We start from the raw sequence: 18,691 nt of genomic DNA, 5'->3' as shown, positions 1-18,691 counted from the left end.
TTCATTGACATAGATCCAATTGGCAATTTGGCATCCTTATGATTTGGTATTATAATGCATATCATTAAATTAATTATTTGTTTAATTAATTTGCACATAGCATGCCAATAAACTACAAATCTGCGGGTATAATACATTATTATTATGTCCAAAACATCCAAATCCAGTGTAATAATTAATCAAAGAGAAATGTACTAAATAATAATATTTATTATTAAATTGATGACTAGGAAAATAAATTACTGGACAGTTGTTAATTATTATTCATTGCTCGTGAAACCATGGGTCCCCAACAAAACCAGCAGCATTACTGGTTTAGCCATAAATTGGCCTCATTTGGAATCCAATATTTTTGACACATTTGTTTCTTTTTTTATGATAATAAATTCTTAAAAAAACCTCCCTATCCAAACATGCCCTTATAATACAAATGGCAATTTGATGCTAATTTATTGGTGTTATTAAATGGCAAGTGGATTTGGTCCACCACTCTTACCTGCCATCCATCATATAAATAAATTATTTGTAGATTACTTAAAGTTATCATTTAAGCCTAAATTAGGTTTTGTTTGGATTTGTTTCTTTTTTTAAAATTTGAAAAAAATGGTAATAATTGGTGATAAGTGTTTAAAATCCTTAAAATATATAATAAATAAATTTAATTGTATTTTAGGTAATGAATTAAAAATATGGATAATGTTTTGATTAATTTGGATTATTTAAATAATCATGGTCCACACAATTATTATTACTTAAACCTTCATTAATTAAAGAACCTAATTTAACTTTTAATTATTAAAATCTAAATTACACTTTATTTTTAATATAGCTTTTTAATTTTTTATAAACAAATTTTTTTTATTTAAAAATTTACTCTGTTTTCTCTATCTTTAAATAAGACTCTCCCCTGTTTCATGTGAATCTCTCTCTCTTCTTTGCAAATACAAAGATCTAAGCTTTTCTTCTTTTCTCTCTCTACAAACATTCAAAAATGGCGGCCATTGGAGCTTCATCTAGTGATGGTTTGATCGTCTGCTTCGGCGAGATGCTAATTGACTTTGTTCCGACTGTCTCCGGCGTCTCCCTGGCAGAAGCGCCTGGATTCTTGAAAGCCCCCGGCGGTGCTCCGGCGAACGTAGCAATCGCGGTGGCTAGACTCGGCGGAAAGGCGGCGTTCGTCGGAAAACTCGGAGATGACGAGTTCGGACAAATGCTGGCTGGGATCTTGAAAGAAAACGGTGTCAACGGCGACGGAATCTTATTCGATAAGGGCGCTAGAACTGCGTTAGCATTCGTTACTCTCCGCGACGACGGAGAACGAGAGTTCATGTTTTACCGGAACCCTAGTGCCGATATGCTTCTCACGGCTGAAGAACTCAACCTCGATCTTATTAGATCTGTATGTTATATGTGTTTTAATTAATTTGTGTTGTTAATTGCTGACTGGGTATTTATGAACAGGCTAAAGTGTTTCATTATGGATCAATAAGTTTGATCGTGGAGCCATGCAGATCGGCTCATATGAAGGCGATGGAGGTGGCGAAAGACGCCGGAGCTTTGCTGTCGTACGATCCGAATCTGAGACTGCCTTTGTGGCCGTCGCCGGCGGAGGCGCGTGAGCAGATTATGAGTATTTGGGAGAAGGCGGAGGTTATCAAAGTTAGTGACGTGGAGCTTGAATTCTTAACTGGGAGTGATAAAATTGATGATGAGTCAGCATTGTCTTTGTGGCATGATAATTTGAAACTCCTACTTGTCACTCTTGGCGAGAAAGGGTGTAGATATTACACTAAGGTAGATAAATTATTTACGGGTTTTCAGTTAGAATCGAATTCGTAACATTATTATTTGTAGGGTTTTCGAGGGAGTGTGGATGGTTTTAATGTGAATGCTGTGGATACAACTGGAGCTGGAGATTCATTTGTGGGTGCTCTGTTATGCAAGCTTGTTGATGACCCGTCTGTTCTTGAGGTTTGTCATTTTCTTATTATTTTTTGACATTTATATCTTCTTGTGTGTAAAACTTACAAGTGGCATAGGAGAAGAGAAAAAGCATGCATATATTTATATATATGATTGGGAAATGGAATGGGAAAATAAATGAATGAATTAATTGAAATCAATAATTAATGTTATTGTTGTTGCATGCAGGAGGAGGGTAAATTGGTAAAAGTGTTGAAATTTGCTAATGCATGTGGGGCGATAACAACGACTAAGAAAGGGGCAATTCCGGCTCTGCCTACTGAATCCGATGTTCTTAGTCTTATCGAAGGCTAGGGCGAAATTGTTGTCGTTGTCGCTGCGATTCAAGAAGTTTAGTTGAGACTTGAGGGTTTTTAATATTGTTCTGATGGTTAAAATGTTGCTTGTTTTTTCAATAATGTTTAATAATTTGTAATTGTTGTTGTTAATGCGGCTTTACAAGTGCAAGCAATTAATAAATTTTGAATTTTCATTTTATATTATGTATCTTGTTAATTAATTTTAGTTGGGAAAGAGAATTGATAAATTCAAACTTAATCAAACCCAATATATAATTACTTAATTCTAATTCTAACTCCACTCTATAAACTTTTATACTTAAAAACATATTAAAACAAAATTGAGAAATAGTTGCTTTGAAGTATCTTTAAGCCTAATATCATGTAAACATTTCAACTGTACTCTAACTTAAGGCAACTGTGTTGCGTTCGAATTATCATGACACCCAAGCGTTTTAAATGAGATTTGAACCCGTGATCTTTATTTTTTTTAGAAATTATTTTACTGAAAAACAAATTGAAGTGTTATTCTCCTCGTTTGATAAAGAATATTTTGTATATTATTTTATTATTAAATTGTTATAATATGATAAACTAATTTTTCAAAATTAAAGAAATATTTTATTTTTGGACAAGATTTTTCATTTAAAATATTTTATTAAACCATCTAAAATTTTGTGCAATTATAATATCTAATTTCAACTGCAATATTTTGTGCAAACTTTTATCATTAATGTTGACAAGTCTCCCTATAATTTGCAAAAGGGAATTGAAGTCTCCCTGCAAATTGAAGTTTAGTTTGCAAAATCAATATAAAAATATAAATAAATAAAATTGCACACTATAATTTTGTTAACTTTAAGAAACTTCTTGTCAGAATATTTTGATAAATATCATACATAATAAATGAAGATGTAGAAAATGAATCAAGTCAAACAACACAAATTAAATATTTTATAACAAAAACATTATATTTATTAGTTTATTCAGTAAATCTAATAAATCCAAATCATAAAAAATGAATAGTGTATTTGATAAAACTCAATTAATTTTAATATACTTAATCATATTTAAGGACAGTTAATTTGCGGTTATTGTAAGTCACGTGAGTAGTGCGTGCCCTGGACTAGTTGTCTTTCCTGTCTAACTTGCTGCATCTTCCATTCCGATCTCCCCCTAGAAGAAGAGTTCTCCTTCCGTACACGACGAATACCATCGCCGGAGATCGGAACTCGCCGGAGATCAACTCGCCGCCGTTACTTGCTCTAACTTCATGATCAAGCCAGGTACTATCGATCTATATATATACATTTATATCAATTATCTGTTCATTGCGGCGATCTCATTGATCCTTTACAATGCGAGATCCGAGTTCATTCTCGAATCAGGTTCACACAAACACCGTTGATCTAATTGATGTTTACAGAAAGTTCTTATTTCATCTATAGATCATATACCGTACAGCTCTTCATTGTTCGCATCCGCATCAATTCCAGCCTAAACTGGACCTACATTTTGAAGTTTTAAGAAGCATTTTACTGTTATTGATTATGTTTCCTGTTTTAGGGATGTATGATAATCTAGGGGCTCAGCCTGGGGTTTCCAGACCACCAAATAATCAGCAGCCTCATATTCCTGATGCATTTGGAACTGCTTTCTACGGTGCTGGTTCTGGTCTTATAAGAAGTGGTTTAGGCGCATATGGAGAGAAATTCTTGGGATCAAGCTCAGAGTATGTGCAAAGCAATGTAAGTAGAGAATTATCATCACTTATTTGCTAAAGATTCATATTTAGCTTCAATAGTACAAGATTTAAGAGCTCCCATGCCTGAACACTCTTATTGATTTGTCATGTTTGAAATGAACAGATTAGTAGGTATTTCTCTGATCCACAATACTATTTCCAAGTGAACGATCACTATGTGAGGAACAAATTGAAGGTTGTTCTGTTTCCATTTCTACACAGGGTGAGATACTCAACCAGAAATCTCCATTTACTTGTCCAGTTCTTGACTGTAGATGATGACATCCAGTTGTTTTACTGTATTATTATTATTATTCACTTCTATCCAGGGCCATTGGACCAGGATATCAGAGCCAGTGGGTGGTAGGTTGTCCTATAAACCACCAATACATGACATAAATGCACCAGACTTGTACATTCCATTCATGGTTTTTGGCACCTATATTGTGCTTGCTGGTTTCTCCTTAGGCCTGTATGGCAAGTAAGTATTCTTTAGACTTGTTGATTGGATAATGGGTTATGGCTAAATATGTGTGTTATTATTCCAGGTTTACCCCAGAAGTTCTAAATTGGTTATTCATAAAGGGTCTGGTGGGTTGGGGTTTACAGTTCCTTCTGCTGAAAATGTCGCTGATATCACTTGGAAGTGGGGAGGCGCCATTTCTGGACATAGTTGCTTATGCAGGTTATATGTTTGCTGGGGTATGTTTGGCTATACTGGGAAGGATTGTATGGAGTTACTCTTACTACTTTTTGATGCCTTGGACATGCATATGTATGGGTGTATTCTTGGTGAAGACAATGAAGAGAGTTTCTGAGGTTAGGAGTCATGACTCTAGCAAACAACATTACCTTCTTCTTTTCATCGCTTTGGCTCAGTTCCCACTTTTCCTATGGCTCGGTAATGTTGGCGTCCATTGGCTTTTCTAGATAAGTTTTTATTGTTCCTTGTTATGAAAGTGTGATTACTATCTAGATTCAGTGGCCAATAAATTTCTCAATATGTGTTGGACTAATTTCAGTTTTCAAATGAGAACTCTTGTTTGTTTAATTTAATTCTTTTGAGAGTGTCTTTTAAGGGGAATATATTATAAAGCTTATGATAGTTCAAACTTGTTCAACAAACATAAAGGAACTAGTAATAGTAGTACACTCTGATAACTGTGTCTGTGTTGTTGATCAGCCCAGATCAGGAACCTTGGAATATTCATCATGGTCGACATTAGTAGAGATGTCCATTTTTGACTTCTTGTTATTGGATTTGGTTGCCGGTTTGTTATATGAAGAAGGGTGAGGAGAAACCATAGCAGTAGGTTCCTGAGGGGCGGAGCTGTCGCCGCCGCTGCCTCCGACGAATAAACTCATCTCGGTTAGCCATTCGAGTTCTTCGAAGTCAAGTAGGTCCGGACAGGGCGGTGGTGATTGGAAAGTCTGAGCAGTGGGTTTGGGGGGATGGTTGTGATTAGGGTCGAGATTGTTGTTGTTGCAAGGGGAGGCGGTGGGTTGGACCCCGGCGGCGAGGAAGCGTTGGTGGGTGGCGGCTAGCTTACTAGAGGAATGAATGAGGTGGTCGCATTCCTGGCAGAAGAGAGCTCTATCCTCGACACAGAAAATGAAAGCGGGCTTCTCCTGCATGAAGATATTAACAAGTAAGTTTCTTTCTTTCTTTCTTTCTTTGTGTTGTGCATATATAAATGAATGAATGGAAAACGCAAGTATACTCTGCATATATCACAAAGAGTTGGGGTGTTGGAGAGTTGAAAGTCAAGCCTCTCGTGGTTGTTTGCAAGCTTATTAGCTGCGTGCACTTGGCTGTCACATTTTGAGCATAAAGCCGCCTGGTCCGCGCAGCATACCACGCTCGCCGCACCCTTTTCGCACACATCGCACTTGATTCTCATCCTCATCAAGAACAAGTAGAAGGAGGAGGCTGGGTTTCAACTTTCACTTTGATACCTAATACCTATTGAATACTATACTATAAGAGGTACGTACGTTATACGTGGAGAGATAAGGATCCTAATGGTTTTAGAATTAAAAACCAAGGCCATACTTGAGACACCACGTCCACCACCACCCAATTCAACACGTGTCTCTCTCCACCGACTACTTACTCATTTTTCAAAGCGGTGCCCTTTGTTTTACATGCCACCGCTAACCTTGTTTCTTTTTTCTCTTTTACAATTTTATGATTATTATACATAATAACAATAATGTTAATAAAGAAAGAATAAAAGAGTCAGGAAAGATGCATCTCATCTCTAAAAACAAAACCCATCTTACAAATTGAGTGCCCTGTTGTGTTCTTTCATCAATTGGACCGTGAAGGAGAAGCAGCAGCAGCAGCAGTGTTGTTTGATGTCCTCATTCTCACATCATGTTCCTGTTGCTGTTTCTGCATTTGTTGAAACTGCTGAAACTGTTGTTGTTGCTTCTGTGAATGAATCTGAAGCTGTTGAAATTGCTGTGCGGCTAACAGAGTGTGCATAGCATGAAACTGCTGCCCGCCTCCAAACGAAGAAGAAGAAGAAGATTGAAAGTTTGGAACAACAGTCTGCCCGGTTACAACTTTCAGATGTTGAATCTCCTCTTTCAATGCCTCATTTAGTGCTGCTATCAACAACAACAACAACACTTGTTTCAGAAAACAAACAACAACAAATACTTGATATGGAAACTTAATAAGGATATGATCTTACCATCTTGCAAGTGAACCTGCTGTTCCATTGTTTGCAAACGCAGTTTTAATTCCGAGTTTTCTACATTCAGACCATTTGTATCTCGCTGACACAAATGTAAACCTAAACAATAAATTCTAAATAAACAAAACAACAGTGTAACAACTAACATTCACTAATTAATTACCTGCAACAGAGTTAATTGAGCTGATAATGTTGTTGCTTCAGTTTGTAGTGTTTGAACCTTACGTTCAAGCTCTGTTATATACCTCGTCTTCCTTTCCTTCGACCTCGCAGCCGACTGCCTATTTGCCCAGATTCTGTCAAATGAAATGGAACCCATGATTGTTATTGTCAATGGCATGAAAGGAAAGGAAAGTTTGAATAATGTAAACCAACCAACCAACCAACCTTTTAGCACGTTTTGGATCAATAAGAGCAAGTTCAGCAAGCTTAGCAGCAGATGTAACTTTCTTAGCATCTTGGCCTGCAGAAGAAGACGACTCTTCCTCTATTCCTGACATGAGCATTTCCATCTTTATCGTCGTTGATCCATCCATTGATTGACTGTGTTGATGATGACGATGATGCATAGGCCCTCTTGAAGAAGAAGAAGAGGGTTGGTGGTGGTCGTCAGCAGTAGTTTCTTCTGAATTGAACTTATCCATGTTAAGATACATCTCTAACAAATCCTCCTCAGTAGTTTCATCAATTGCAATCCCCCCTAGATCATCATCATCATCAGGTAGAGAAAGAATCTCCGAATGCGCACGTCTATGACCTAACTTCTTTGGTGGATTATCAGACATTCTACTGATATCATCATGAATGAATCGACCAAAACCAAAACCTGATGATGATGAATCTGAACAAGCTCCAGGAGGAAATCCCGACGGCTCTGGTTTCACATTTCCAATAGAAGTAGAAGTAGAAGAAGAAACAGAATGTCTTACACCCGAAGGAGGCAGTCCACCATGATTAAGGAATGTATCATTTTCCATAATTGAAGATCTCTGAAACCTAGAAGAAGAAAGGAAGAATTCGGCGAGATCTGGTTGTAATTGATTGAGAAAGAATAATGGCAAAGCTTGGGGGAGACGCAATAATAAATGTGATACTACCGATGTACATTCATTCTTATTTCCTACCTCCACAAACCACTACTTTTATAATTATAATTAACGGCTCCATTCTTTTTTCTTTTAATATAATTAATATATTATTATTCCTCTATTTTTAGTTACTTTAATTATTCATTTCTTTTTTTCCCTAAATGTCAAACTATTTATGTATCTCCATCATCGACTTAAAATAATAATAATAATAATGTTATTTAATATATTTTACACTAAAATAAATGTTTTAATATTTTATTATTTACAATAACATTTATAATTAAATACATACAAAATCATGTCACTAATTTTTAATTACCGAATTTTAACGAATTAAGAATTTGATTACTGATTATAGTCATGTAGATAATAAGTTAACGACATTTGAAATTGTTAAGACAAATTTTCTTTGGTATAACTTTAACAATAACGAGTCTCAAAATTGTATTGTAAGAAATTTTTAAGAAATCTTATTAAAATTTGAAGAAAATACCTGAATAAAATATATTTATAAAATTGTTGTTCAAATCCAAATTCTATTTTTTTTAAAGGGATTTTTTGTTTTGGAGTTTATTTTCTAAATAACTTGTATTTTCACCCAAATGTTATTAGATTATTTAAAAACTAATATTTCATAATTGTTTTTATTTGATATAAAAAAATGTTTTCAATTTGATACAGCATTTTATATGTGAAAAATGAAAAAAAAAAAAAAAGAAGTATTTTTTTAATAAACTTTTAGATTAAGTTATCATTTTTTTAACCAATACAATTAGTTTTGATTTAATTTCTTACAAAATGATATATATGTTTATTTAACAAATAATTACAAGCTCGTGTATACTTTGTTTATAAGATTTGAGAATCTTTCATACTTATTAAAAATAATTAAAAGCACAGTTTATATATATAATATTGTATAAATGAGTGTACAGGGTACCGACTATGTAGATATATATTTGTTTAGAACCATTCGTGTTGCTTATATTCATACTTTAATTAAATAATTAACATTGATAAATTTTATATTAATCTAGTTATCTAGCCACTTCAAATAATATATATATTAAAATATCTTAAGTACACATAACAAAAATTGTTAATTAAACAAGTCATGTATGATGGCATTAAATTGATATTTCAATATTATTATTTTTTTATTATTAAAATACATACAGCTTTAAAATATCATTGATATCATCCGATTACAAGAAGAAAGAAAAAACAAAGAAATTAAATTTGGATGTTTAAATCTTTTAATAAACTTGTATGAACAAGAGTATAATAGCTGACTTTAAATCTGTATTAAAAAAAGTAAATTAAGATTTGACATCAAATTGCTTGTGTTAATGATTATTATTTCAAATAATATTTGAGTTCAGAATTTGTGGAAAAGGTCTAATGTTTTTAAGGCTAGTTTGATTAAACTTATTTGATTAAATTTATTCATTTAAATATACATTTAACTTCTTTTTTTTTTGTCAATTAAGTATAATAAAGAGCAAAAAAGAAAATTAATTAATAGAATTTATTGATTTAAGTTATTGATTAAAACTAAACTTATTTACAATCTCCACTTATATCAAACTAGCACTTAACATTCTTGACTTTTGATGATTTTTTTATTGATCTTATTATATCATAACTTCAATGCTTAAAAGTTATAAGAAAAACTATTAAAGTAAGCAATATAAATTATTTATATAAATGATAAAAAAATAACTATTAAAGTAAGCAAGATAAGTATATTATTTATATAAATGATATAAAGATTGATCAACAAAAAGTAAATTGGAAAGAACAAATAGGACCGGAACCATGCCCTACAATCCACCCACATATATATTTTCAAATTTTCATATAGATGATGAACAAAAAGGGAGACAACAAATTATCATGTGTGATTCTTCAATAACTTTGACAAAATTTGAAAACTCGTTAAAATCTCAATTAACATGATCTTAAACATTTTTAATATCAAACTTAACAAAATAATGTTTAACAAAAATGACTTACTCAACACCATAATCCACATACGTGTAGAAGATCTCACGTCGCCCTTTGATGAATGTCGACCACAACCACACACATAATCTAATCTATTTGATAAAACAACCTTATAAAAGACGAAACTAAAATAATGGGCATAAACTTCTCAACATTTGTCCTCTCCAATCCCTTCCAAATTAATCAAATTAAGATAGAATGAATACAAACTTTTATTACAAGACTAGAAATGATAAAATGGATCAATTGCTTTCTTAATTTAAAACTTGAAAAAAGCTAAAGTAAAACCTATAATAGCCAACAAAATTTTAACTATCTAGGTTTCAAAATTTGGACATTTTACCCACTTTTTAATTAAATTAAGATTATATTCACTATTATAGATTATTTATTTTATTAAAAAAAAAAATGAATTATCATAACTTAATGATAGAGCATATAAACTAATGTTCTTTATGGATTGAAATCTTTACTCTTAACCATTTTAAATATATTATTTATTGTAGATACCAATATTTTGCCCCCTATATATTATAATTTTAAATATATTATAAAGTAACAAATTCTTTAAAAAATATTTCTTTACAGACTAATTACAACTAATTACATCTGATTAAAATAATTAATTTGAAGACGACATTGTATCAATTAGATCCAAAATAATTAAATTCCGAAATAATTTAAATAAAATATAAAAATAGTAGAAATATTTAATTCAATTAAATGAACAAATTGAGACATATATTTTTGTTAATTCAATTGGATTTGTGTCTGTCTTGTACATTAAAAAAATAATAAATAAAATATAGGCCCATGCTAGCATCACACTCATACCCCAAAATTTTTTCAAACCATAACATGGACCAATCACAATCATGCACCAATGCCAGACAGTTAAGGAATAAGTCCTAGCCTCAAGGCAACAAAAGGGTCAACCAAGACCTTAGAGGCCGTCAACAGATCGTGAAACGCCTCTCGACGATGGAGGAGTGTCGAACGCGTAGTAGGCGATCCACGATTATGACGATTATGTCATTTTCTCCATGTGGCGCAACTAGAAAACAATTCAATTTTGGAAAAAAAAAGTCAAATGCTCATTTCTCGACCATTTTCCTTGGTTCAAAATTGGCAAAAAGGAGCTTGATAATTTTCCCTAAGCTCTTGCATGAAACCAGAGACCGAGAAAGAACAATTTACCCAACAAACTTTTAGTTTATTTTCGAGAAATCAGGAAATTAAAGCCATTCGGGGATTGACTTGAGGCAGGGCTGACTTTAACTTTCTCCTAGGTAGGCATGTTTCAAATGATGTTGAGAATATCTAGTGTGCTTATAAAATGACCTAATCCTCTATTTCAAAATATGCCATATTAATTTGTTAAAAATATCAAATGTCATGATTAAAGTTGATGTAATATTTGAATTATTTTTAGGAAGCTCCATTTTTGTTGTATGTCAATCTAGGATTACCAATTGATTTGAATGCGAAAAGAGAACAAAACCAACTTTTAAAATTTTGGTATGATGTGTTGACTTGTTGGTGGGTGACCGAGGCTGCTAGTCCTGGCTTCGATTGAGAAAATCAACCAGTGACCGATAACTTCATCCCACTATGTGGGGGGAGAGCTCATCAATCGACCAATGAACTCATTCACCAAACTAAAAAAAAATTGAAGCCTAACCTATAAAAAAAGGAATAAAAGGAGCAAGCACTGAGATTCAAACAAGTAACCCCACACCTAGACGGAGTCCCTATGCTCAAGCTTCACACCATTATGCCTTCTACTTTCCAATCACCTCACATAATACATAAACTTCCCAATTTGTTAAAAAATATAAAAATTTCTACCTCTCTCAATATATATATATATATATTTTAGACTTAGGATATATGACAATAACGTCGCACATGCTTTTAGAGTAGATTTATATCAAAATTAGACTATGTTTAAGCTTGAATTCATCATTAGATGTATGTTTTAATTTAATATTTTTTTCTTAAATTATTCAGTTTAAAGTATATACTTTCATGTGACGGGCACATGAGAAATAGCGCAAATTACATTTCTCACGTATAACCAATCACCGAACCAAAAACAAAATCTATAAAATGCGTTTGAATACGTAAAATATTTTTTTTTCTAATTTATCAAGAATGAGATTAAGAGACGACTATACAAAGTCAAAACTAGTCCAAAATTAAAATTTTTAAACGAGTTCTATTTGCGCCTATCATTTTTTTCCTCGTCTCACTTGACACTTGAGATAAATGTGAGTTATAGAGGGACGGTTATCGAGCGCGAGATGCGATCATCCTCTCGAAATTGACAAGAAACATATAAATGACTGAATGAAACCGCCTAGATCGTTTGGTGTTTCTGTATTTACTAACTTTATTTATATTTTAAAAAGAGTATCTCAAAAACACTTACTTCAGTACATACAAATCTTTCCTCTAGCAAAAGAATAAAAAATAAAATAATGCAGATAATACTATTTATTTGTTTTCTGAATCTGTGCAGATTCAATAGTCAAGACCTACCCACCATAATTCATTAACTAATGAGATAATATTTAATTTATCTCTATATTTTTTTTTCTTTCAAATGTTGACTTTTATCCTTTAATCTTCAAGGACAAAGCCTGCATTATATGTGTTTTCGAGGTAAAAATTTAAAAAATAAAAAGAATCTGGGTTATAATGGAATTATATGAGTCTCTAAGGACTAAAACTGATATATAAATGCAAAATAAGAATTAATGGTTAAATTATTATTTGGGCTTGAATTTATGATGTTTTTATTATTTATCACCATTTTAGTCCTATAAAATTTTATTAGAAACAAATTAATAGATAAATACGAAAGAACCAACCCATAATCCTCTTAATTTTAACATAATATTTTTATTTTTTTAATTAATTTATTAAATGGAATACCAACATCTTCAACATTTGTTACTATAAAACAAATTTCTCCTTTTCTTTACTTATTGTTACTTGTCATCGTACCAATTTTTAAAATAAAATAATAATTCTTTTTTTTCTGTTTTTTTTCAAGTACTCTTACATAAACCGTACTAGCCTCGAAAAAATATTTAATTTAAATCACAAATATATTTAAATTAATAAATCATATATAAAATTATATCATTATGAAATTGTTTAAAAAATAAATACAAAATTTATCTATATTCAAATTTTCTCAAATTTTTCCCCAAATTCTATATTTTTTTATTCACCAAAATTTTTCACAAATTTCAAAATGTCTCTAAATATCATTTTATTAAAAAAAAACATGATAAATTAATTAAAAATTAAAAAAAGATAACATTTTTCTCACTAAAAAAAATATGAAATAACTAAATGCAAATCTTATTAACAATTGCCTAAAATTGCATAATAATAATAATTAATTAGAGAATGAATCCATAATAATGATTTGGTTAATTAAATAAACGCGTGGGGGGAGGAAATTGATGAGAGTTTCTCTCTCTACCCAAAATTATTATGGTAATGCCAACCCAGACCCACTCTCTTTCTCTTTCTCTCTCTACAAAATGAAATGAAAATGATAATCTGCACCAGCCAGAAGAGCTTCGTCGGTCATGGCCGGATCCTTCCCTCTTTCCGGAGTTAGTTTTCTCTCCCTTTCTCTCTCCTCTCTCTCTCTCTTATGTATGCATTTTTGTTTATTTACTACTTCTTGCCGATAAAGGAGACCAATCTCTTCTTTCTTCATCATCATCATCATCATCCCGCGATTTAATCTAATAATTTCACACTAGATCCATGCTATTTGTCTGCAGAATTCATTGTTAAATATGACCAAGGTATTCCAAGATCTTATTTTTATTATTTCAGGAAAAACAAACTAACAAACAAACAAACAATTGTATTTCATACATACGAGAGATTCAATGATTTCTAGATAATTGTAATTGCTATCTCTATCTGCCTAACTAGGTTATATATATATGTTTATTTTATAGATAAGGAGGAGGAGGGGGTTTTGTGTTTTGCCGGGTATGAGACAGCTTTGCCTTAGAAAGAATTTGTTGTATGGATTTGTCCGCTTCTTGTCACTACCTATTAAAACATTAAGAGGTGTTACTCGTACATTTGGAGCTAACCATTTCTGCAGTGTCATTAAATTGTCATCTACCTTGGAGATTGAATTGGTATCAATGATTGTGTCATTTCTTCTTCTTCTTCATTCTTTTTGTTGATCATAAACTGATATGGGTTTTATATTATATATATTCAGATTCCTTGTCTAAGGGATAACTATGCATATCTTCTACATGATGTGCACACTGGCACAGTTGGAGTTGTTGATCCTTCTGAAGCAGTTCCTGTAATAGATGCTCTCACTAAGAAAAATCGAAATTTGAATTACATACTCAACACTCATCATCATCATGATCATACTGGCGGCAACTTGGAGTTGAAAGAGTTTTATGGAGCCAAGGTAATATTATTAAATCAACTGTCTCTGGTCTGGATTGATTGATTTTTATTTATGGGTTTTTGTTTTCTAGGTAATTGGATCAGGTAAAGACACTGATAGGATTCCTGGCATTGACATTGTAGTGAATGAAGGGGATAGATGGATGTTTGCAGGTCATGAAGTATTGGTTTTCGAAACACCTGGTCATACACGAGGTGTTTGTTTGTTTGTTTGTTTGTATTTGATTCTTGTTCAACCTTGTAATTTTGTTTGTGTGTCTGTTGTGTGTGGTGTAATTCATTTCATTGCAGGTCATATCAGTTTCTATTTTCCTAGATCGCGAGCTGTTTTCACAGGAGACACTCTATTTAGCTTATCATGTGGTAAACTCTTTGAAGGGACACCAGAAGAGGTATTATTCTCTATATGATCTCTCTTCTACACCTGTTTTTGTCGTAAAAATCTATTCATTTTTGTTTACTCTTTATAGATGGTTTCTTCGTTAAGAAAGATATTGGCTCTACCTGATGATACAAACATATACTGCGGTCACGAGTACACTTTGGTATTGTCTTATGATCAATCCCATCCCATCCCATGATTTTTTAGACCAATGTTTTTGGTGTTTGTCATATGACAGTTTTTAATTTGCTGACAGAGTAATGCGAAGTTTGCATTGTCGATTGAACCAAAGAATGAAGCTCTTAGGTCGTATGCTGCTCATGTCACCCAACTCCGTAACAAGGGATTGCCTACGGTAAAATTTCTAGGAGTTTCATTTTCAACTTGAATACAATTTAATCTCGGTTTTGATGGGTTTAGGTTCCATTTACGCTAAAGAAGGAGAAGTTGTGTAATCCGTTCCTACGGACTTCAAGTGCGGAAATCCGACAGTCTTTAAAGATTCCGGCGACCTCTAGTGAGGAGGAAGCATTGGGAGCAATCCGACAAGCAAAGGATAGCTTTTAGTTAGGTATATATAGCAGCAACATACATACATTTTTTTTTACTTCCTATTTGTACAGAGTTAAGGTTTCTTCTTCTTGTATTATTTTTTACTAATTCTTTTAACTCCCCTACCCTTAAAAAAACCTACCCTTTGTGTAAATAAAAAAAAGCATAAATTTATCTTGGTTAAAACTTCTAAAGATTATATATAAAAAAAAAAACACTTTTCAAGGGCACAAACACAGATGGAATAAACAATAAATATCCACCAAAACTCGACTGCTAATTGGACAAAAAAATCTTTGTCATAAGAAATATGTTTGAATATGGTCATAACAAATATCCACACAAAAGAGAAACTAGTGATTTGAATATATATATATATATATATATATATTTTTTTTTATCTAAATCCATTTTCAGAAACAAAACAAAAATATTATGGACTTTTGTAACTCATTAAGTCAAGTATCCAAATGTTTTTGATCTATTCAAATCCCATTTTTTCTAACTCATACAATTAAAACATCAACTAATCACTTTTTTTCATAATTTATCAGTCCTAAAATCTAAATCAATGATCAATCTTCATAGAATCTAATTATAAACATAATATTTTATAAACAGTTTCAAAAGCTAATAATAGGCAATGATTCAATTCTCAAAATGAAATTTGAAATTATTCTTTCTAAAGTCAGTTTAATCATCATAAACCATCTACCTATCATTTTAACAATAAAATCACTGTAATTTTATTAAATTTAAATAAAAAAAATATTTTTATAATTAAACCAATTAAAAACCCAAATAACCTACACTATTTTATCAAACAATTTTTTGAACAGCCAAAAAAACTCTTAAAAGAACAAGATCAAACAAACTGCTACTTCATCTCATGGTTGCCACAAACCTAAGGACTAAGCTGCACAAGCTATAGCTGTTATAACATGTTAGAAGAAAAAGAAGAAGAAGAAGAGAAGATAGTTATAAAAGAAGCTAGCTACTAGCAAACCAAATATTCTTCAATTTTATTTATGTCCTATTTATGAAAATAGCCAAACAGAGAAGAAATATCTTCAGAAGAATTAGACAGTATGTAAAAGTTCACATTTGGATTTGGAGGATAAATTTAACAGTACAACTTTAATTAGCAAAGAAGCTTAATTCCTGGACTGCTTGATCACTTGGCCGCATGCATTATGAGGAGAGGAGTAATTCACAAATTTCCTATAAATTAGTAAAACAGAGCAAGTTAGTTAGTTGAAAGTTTCATTTAGTTCTTAAAATCAAAATATTAAAAAACCAACCTGAATCCCAATTCAAAGTCTTCAATCGCGGGTCAGGGCTGATGGTAGTATAGAAACTCTAGATGAACAGATGGAGAAATTATTGAACGAACCCATCCAGAATGATTTTCAAACCATTCTTTTCCCAAAATGCTTTCTTTTCCATTGACCCAACCATCGCAGCTATTGTACACCTTCTCCGATGGACAAATGGACAATACTCTAAGCCCGGATAGATTCTCCAATAGATACCTAAGCAAGTAAACTTCGTGATGGTTTCCTGCAAAACCATTCAACTCTAGCTTGGTTATGGATCTATTAGGGCATTTGTCAAGGACGTCCTTCCATATCTCTTTCGGCTGCCTCTTCGGGCAGAACAACTGCAGCATTAAGAAAAAAACATATTAAATTATGCAATCTATCATCAAGAATTGTCAGAGGAGTATTGGGTCATGTCTTACATTTAGCTCCAAAGTTTCCAGCAAGGGGAAAGCCATGAAGATATAACTGACCCATAACAATCTATCATTTTTGCTGAATGGGGAAACAGACAAAACCAACCGCCTCACAGTAGAGAATTGCCTTAAACTAGAGAATCGAGAGACTCTCGGAATAGGCAATGCAGGCATTGCACCATCCACGTTCTTGATAAACAAACAGCAAGAAACAATAACCTCGGTTAGTTAAAAAAAAAGGATAAAGTACAATTTAACAAGGACAGACTTGGAGGAAGATGTTGGAATTCTTACTTGTGCAGATAATTTTGACGGAAAAATTAGACTTTCGAACATCGAGATATCATGACACAAAGCATTAACCAGTCTCGGGGTTTTGATATCAAATTTGGACCATCTTGACACACCCCTCAATTCAAGTGTATGGAGATTGTTAGCAGAAACATCAATCTCCCTAAGATTGAAACAATTTTCCAAGGACAAAATCTTCAGATGAGTGTTGTTGGAATGACCAATTCTCAAAGAGGTGAGCTTAGAACAGCTACGCAGAGTCAATTTTTCAAGTAATGGGCACTTTTCTAGAACCTCAGTCAGTTCAAGATTGCTTATATCTATAGATTGAAGCTTAATAGAAAGGAGTGATTCAAACATTTTAGAACAGATATATCTCCATCTTTTCGATAAAATGCTTGTCCTCACTGCATCTTGTATGTCCATCATACAAGTAATCTTGTTCAGAATGTCATCTGGCAATTCGCTAAGCGAATCATTCATCCTCTGCAAGTTTGATAAGGATATCATTAACCCATACATTGAAATTGACAACAGTTATATAAATCAACATGCAAAGGTCTAGCTTAGCTTCATACCATCAATTCAGCAGCTTCTTGTCCTTGGCTCATTGCATAATCTTCTAATCTAGAAATAGTAGTTATAAGAAGACAACATGGAAAATCACATACAAATAATTAGTGAAACAAGAAAATAAAAACCAGCCAACATTTCCTAACAAAAAGAACTTGTAGAATTCATTCTATACATTTATTAGAAAGAATAGATATAGAATTTAAAGATACCATAATTAAGAGGGATTATATGAATGAAAAAAATCAGAAAAAGAAATGATCGAAAATAGCACATATAGAAAAACAAAGATTTGGGGTTTCCGATTGAATTACAGACCCTTTTCACGTACCAGGTGGAATTTGAATGATTTGGGTTGTTTTGGATTGATTCAGGCGACGAGGATCTTGGGAGTACGATTCTGATGAATCTGCAGCAACGATTAGGTGGAGCGATCGATCCAGTTGAATCTTCAATCAAATTTTCATGGCTGGCTACGAAACCCAACTGGGTTTAAGGTTTAGGAATGGAAAGAACTGATGAAGAAGATGAAGAAGATTAGGTCTAGCCGTCTAGGCTTAGAATTCTGGAGAAAGAAATGAAAGAGAGAAAAAAAAGAAGAAAATAAAAAAGTGAGGTCAGCTTAGATTTACTGGGCCGTAGGTCTGGGCCTAAAAAATATTATTATTTTCTGGATTCTTGAAATCTTAGGTTTATTTTTTATATTTTATTATTTAAATAAAGTTTTAAATTAATTAAATATTATTACTTTTCAAAAATAAATGATATAATTATCTTTATTTATTAGATGAAATGATGCATAATCGATGTATTACTTGGAGAAGACGAAAAGGAATAAGTTAGAGAGAGATATGAAGCTGATGACTATTTTATATTTATAGAGAGA

General features: G+C 32.3%; 6 protein-coding genes across 9 annotated transcripts; 3 read left to right on the top strand and 3 right to left on the bottom strand.

The window, feature by feature from the left end:
• The first annotated feature begins 944 nt into the window (after positions 1 to 944).
• Positions 945 to 2,444, top strand: LOC124920771 (probable fructokinase-4). The gene is made up of 4 exons (XM_047461324.1): positions 945 to 1,399; positions 1,462 to 1,794; positions 1,855 to 1,971; positions 2,152 to 2,444. Exons 1-4 carry the CDS (start codon positions 992 to 994, stop codon positions 2,275 to 2,277), a joined length of 984 nt encoding a protein of 327 aa, XP_047317280.1. The 5' UTR covers positions 945 to 991; the 3' UTR covers positions 2,278 to 2,444.
• Positions 2,445 to 3,408: 964 nt separating this feature from the next.
• LOC124921391 (protein YIF1B-A-like) lies at positions 3,409 to 5,056 on the top strand. 2 transcript variants are annotated; one of them, XM_047462050.1, is made up of 5 exons: positions 3,409 to 3,547; positions 3,828 to 4,009; positions 4,130 to 4,228; positions 4,335 to 4,486; positions 4,554 to 5,056. In XM_047462050.1, the coding sequence occupies exons 1-5, from the start codon at positions 3,535 to 3,537 to the stop codon at positions 4,933 to 4,935; spliced, it is 828 nt and encodes a 275-aa protein (XP_047318006.1). In that variant the 5' UTR covers positions 3,409 to 3,534; the 3' UTR covers positions 4,936 to 5,056. The 2 variants fall into 2 exon arrangements, with proteins under 2 accessions (XP_047318006.1, XP_047318007.1); XM_047462051.1 differs by lacking the exon at positions 3,409 to 3,547 and adding an exon at positions 3,624 to 3,723 and having other exon boundaries at positions 3,826 to 4,009.
• A 77-nt stretch (positions 5,057 to 5,133) lies between these two features.
• LOC124921392 (B-box zinc finger protein 25-like) lies at positions 5,134 to 6,051 on the bottom strand. Its single transcript, XM_047462052.1, has 2 exons — positions 5,727 to 6,051; positions 5,134 to 5,634 (listed from the first exon to the last, which is right to left on the bottom strand). Exons 1-2 carry the CDS (start codon positions 5,910 to 5,912, stop codon positions 5,185 to 5,187), a joined length of 636 nt encoding a protein of 211 aa, XP_047318008.1. The 5' UTR covers positions 5,913 to 6,051; the 3' UTR covers positions 5,134 to 5,184.
• Positions 6,052 to 6,316: 265 nt separating this feature from the next.
• LOC124921390 (probable transcription factor PosF21) lies at positions 6,317 to 7,807 on the bottom strand. Its single transcript, XM_047462049.1, has 4 exons — positions 7,095 to 7,807; positions 6,871 to 7,003; positions 6,705 to 6,789; positions 6,317 to 6,615 (listed from the first exon to the last, which is right to left on the bottom strand). Exons 1-4 carry the CDS (start codon positions 7,682 to 7,684, stop codon positions 6,317 to 6,319), a joined length of 1,107 nt encoding a protein of 368 aa, XP_047318005.1. The 5' UTR covers positions 7,685 to 7,807.
• A 5,484-nt stretch (positions 7,808 to 13,291) lies between these two features.
• Positions 13,292 to 15,380, top strand: LOC124920625 (probable hydroxyacylglutathione hydrolase 2, chloroplastic). 2 transcript variants are annotated; one of them, XM_047461151.1, is made up of 8 exons: positions 13,292 to 13,437; positions 13,795 to 13,983; positions 14,070 to 14,273; positions 14,344 to 14,467; positions 14,564 to 14,664; positions 14,743 to 14,817; positions 14,911 to 15,009; positions 15,075 to 15,380. In XM_047461151.1, the coding sequence occupies exons 1-8, from the start codon at positions 13,411 to 13,413 to the stop codon at positions 15,219 to 15,221; spliced, it is 966 nt and encodes a 321-aa protein (XP_047317107.1). In that variant the 5' UTR covers positions 13,292 to 13,410; the 3' UTR covers positions 15,222 to 15,380. The 2 variants fall into 2 exon arrangements, with proteins under 2 accessions (XP_047317107.1, XP_047317108.1); XM_047461152.1 differs by lacking the exon at positions 13,292 to 13,437 and adding an exon at positions 13,494 to 13,635.
• An 827-nt stretch (positions 15,381 to 16,207) lies between these two features.
• Positions 16,208 to 18,379, bottom strand: LOC124921234. 2 transcript variants are annotated; one of them, XM_047461860.1, is made up of 6 exons: positions 18,124 to 18,379; positions 17,811 to 17,859; positions 17,236 to 17,718; positions 16,948 to 17,130; positions 16,508 to 16,866; positions 16,208 to 16,427 (listed from the first exon to the last, which is right to left on the bottom strand). In XM_047461860.1, exons 2-5 carry the CDS (start codon positions 17,841 to 17,843, stop codon positions 16,540 to 16,542), a joined length of 1,026 nt encoding a protein of 341 aa, XP_047317816.1. In that variant the 5' UTR covers positions 17,844 to 17,859; positions 18,124 to 18,379; the 3' UTR covers positions 16,208 to 16,427; positions 16,508 to 16,539. The 2 variants fall into 2 exon arrangements, with proteins under 2 accessions (XP_047317816.1, XP_047317817.1); XM_047461861.1 differs by having other exon boundaries at positions 18,137 to 18,379.
• Between the last annotated feature and the right edge of the window lie 312 nt (positions 18,380 to 18,691).

The sequence above is a fragment of the Impatiens glandulifera genome, chromosome 1, assembly GCF_907164915.1.
Source record: "Impatiens glandulifera chromosome 1, dImpGla2.1, whole genome shotgun sequence".
Classification (NCBI taxonomy): Eukaryota; Viridiplantae; Streptophyta; class Magnoliopsida; order Ericales; family Balsaminaceae; genus Impatiens; species Impatiens glandulifera.
The sequence above is the reverse complement of the archived record's forward strand: the minus strand, read 5'-3'. Positions and strand labels throughout refer to the sequence as shown.

Excerpts from the sequence above, each read along its gene's own strand:
- LOC124920625 (XM_047461151.1), top strand. The coding sequence starts at position 13,411 with ATGGCCGGATCCTTCCCTCTTTCCGGA. Across the intron at positions 13,984-14,069 it reads CTACCTTGGAGATTGAATTG|ATTCCTTGTCTAAGGGATAA; the intron begins GTATCAATGATT and ends ATATATATTCAG. Across the intron at positions 15,010-15,074 it reads GTAACAAGGGATTGCCTACG|GTTCCATTTACGCTAAAGAA; the intron begins GTAAAATTTCTA and ends TGATGGGTTTAG.
- LOC124921391 (XM_047462050.1), top strand. Across the intron at positions 4,010-4,129 it reads CAGAGTATGTGCAAAGCAAT|ATTAGTAGGTATTTCTCTGA; the intron begins GTAAGTAGAGAA and ends TGAAATGAACAG. Across the intron at positions 4,229-4,334 it reads TGTTTCCATTTCTACACAGG|GGCCATTGGACCAGGATATC; the intron begins GTGAGATACTCA and ends ACTTCTATCCAG.
- LOC124921390 (XM_047462049.1), bottom strand. The coding sequence starts at position 7,684 with ATGGAAAATGATACATTCCTTAATCATGGTGGACTGCCTCCTTCGGGT. Across the intron at positions 7,004-7,094 it reads GATCCAAAACGTGCTAAAAG|AATCTGGGCAAATAGGCAGT; the intron begins GTTGGTTGGTTG and ends TTCATTTGACAG. Across the intron at positions 6,616-6,704 it reads GCAGGTTCACTTGCAAGATG|CACTAAATGAGGCATTGAAA; the intron begins GTAAGATCATAT and ends TGTTGATAGCAG.
- LOC124920771 (XM_047461324.1), top strand. The coding sequence starts at position 992 with ATGGCGGCCATTGGAGCTTCATCTAGTGATGGTTTGATCGTCTGCTTC. Across the intron at positions 1,795-1,854 it reads GGTGTAGATATTACACTAAG|GGTTTTCGAGGGAGTGTGGA; the intron begins GTAGATAAATTA and ends TATTATTTGTAG. Across the intron at positions 1,972-2,151 it reads ATGACCCGTCTGTTCTTGAG|GAGGAGGGTAAATTGGTAAA; the intron begins GTTTGTCATTTT and ends TGTTGCATGCAG.
- LOC124921234 (XM_047461860.1), bottom strand. The coding sequence starts at position 17,843 with ATGAGCCAAGGACAAGAAGCTGCTGAATTGATG. Across the intron at positions 17,131-17,235 it reads CGTCAAAATTATCTGCACAA|AACGTGGATGGTGCAATGCC; the intron begins GTAAGAATTCCA and ends TTGTTTATCAAG. Across the intron at positions 16,867-16,947 it reads TGGAAACTTTGGAGCTAAAT|TTGTTCTGCCCGAAGAGGCA; the intron begins GTAAGACATGAC and ends TTAATGCTGCAG.
- LOC124921392 (XM_047462052.1), bottom strand. The coding sequence starts at position 5,912 with ATGAGGATGAGAATCAAGTGCGATGTGTGCGAAAAGGGTGCGGCGAGC. Across the intron at positions 5,635-5,726 it reads CTCTTTGTGATATATGCAGA|GAGAAGCCCGCTTTCATTTT; the intron begins GTATACTTGCGT and ends ATCTTCATGCAG.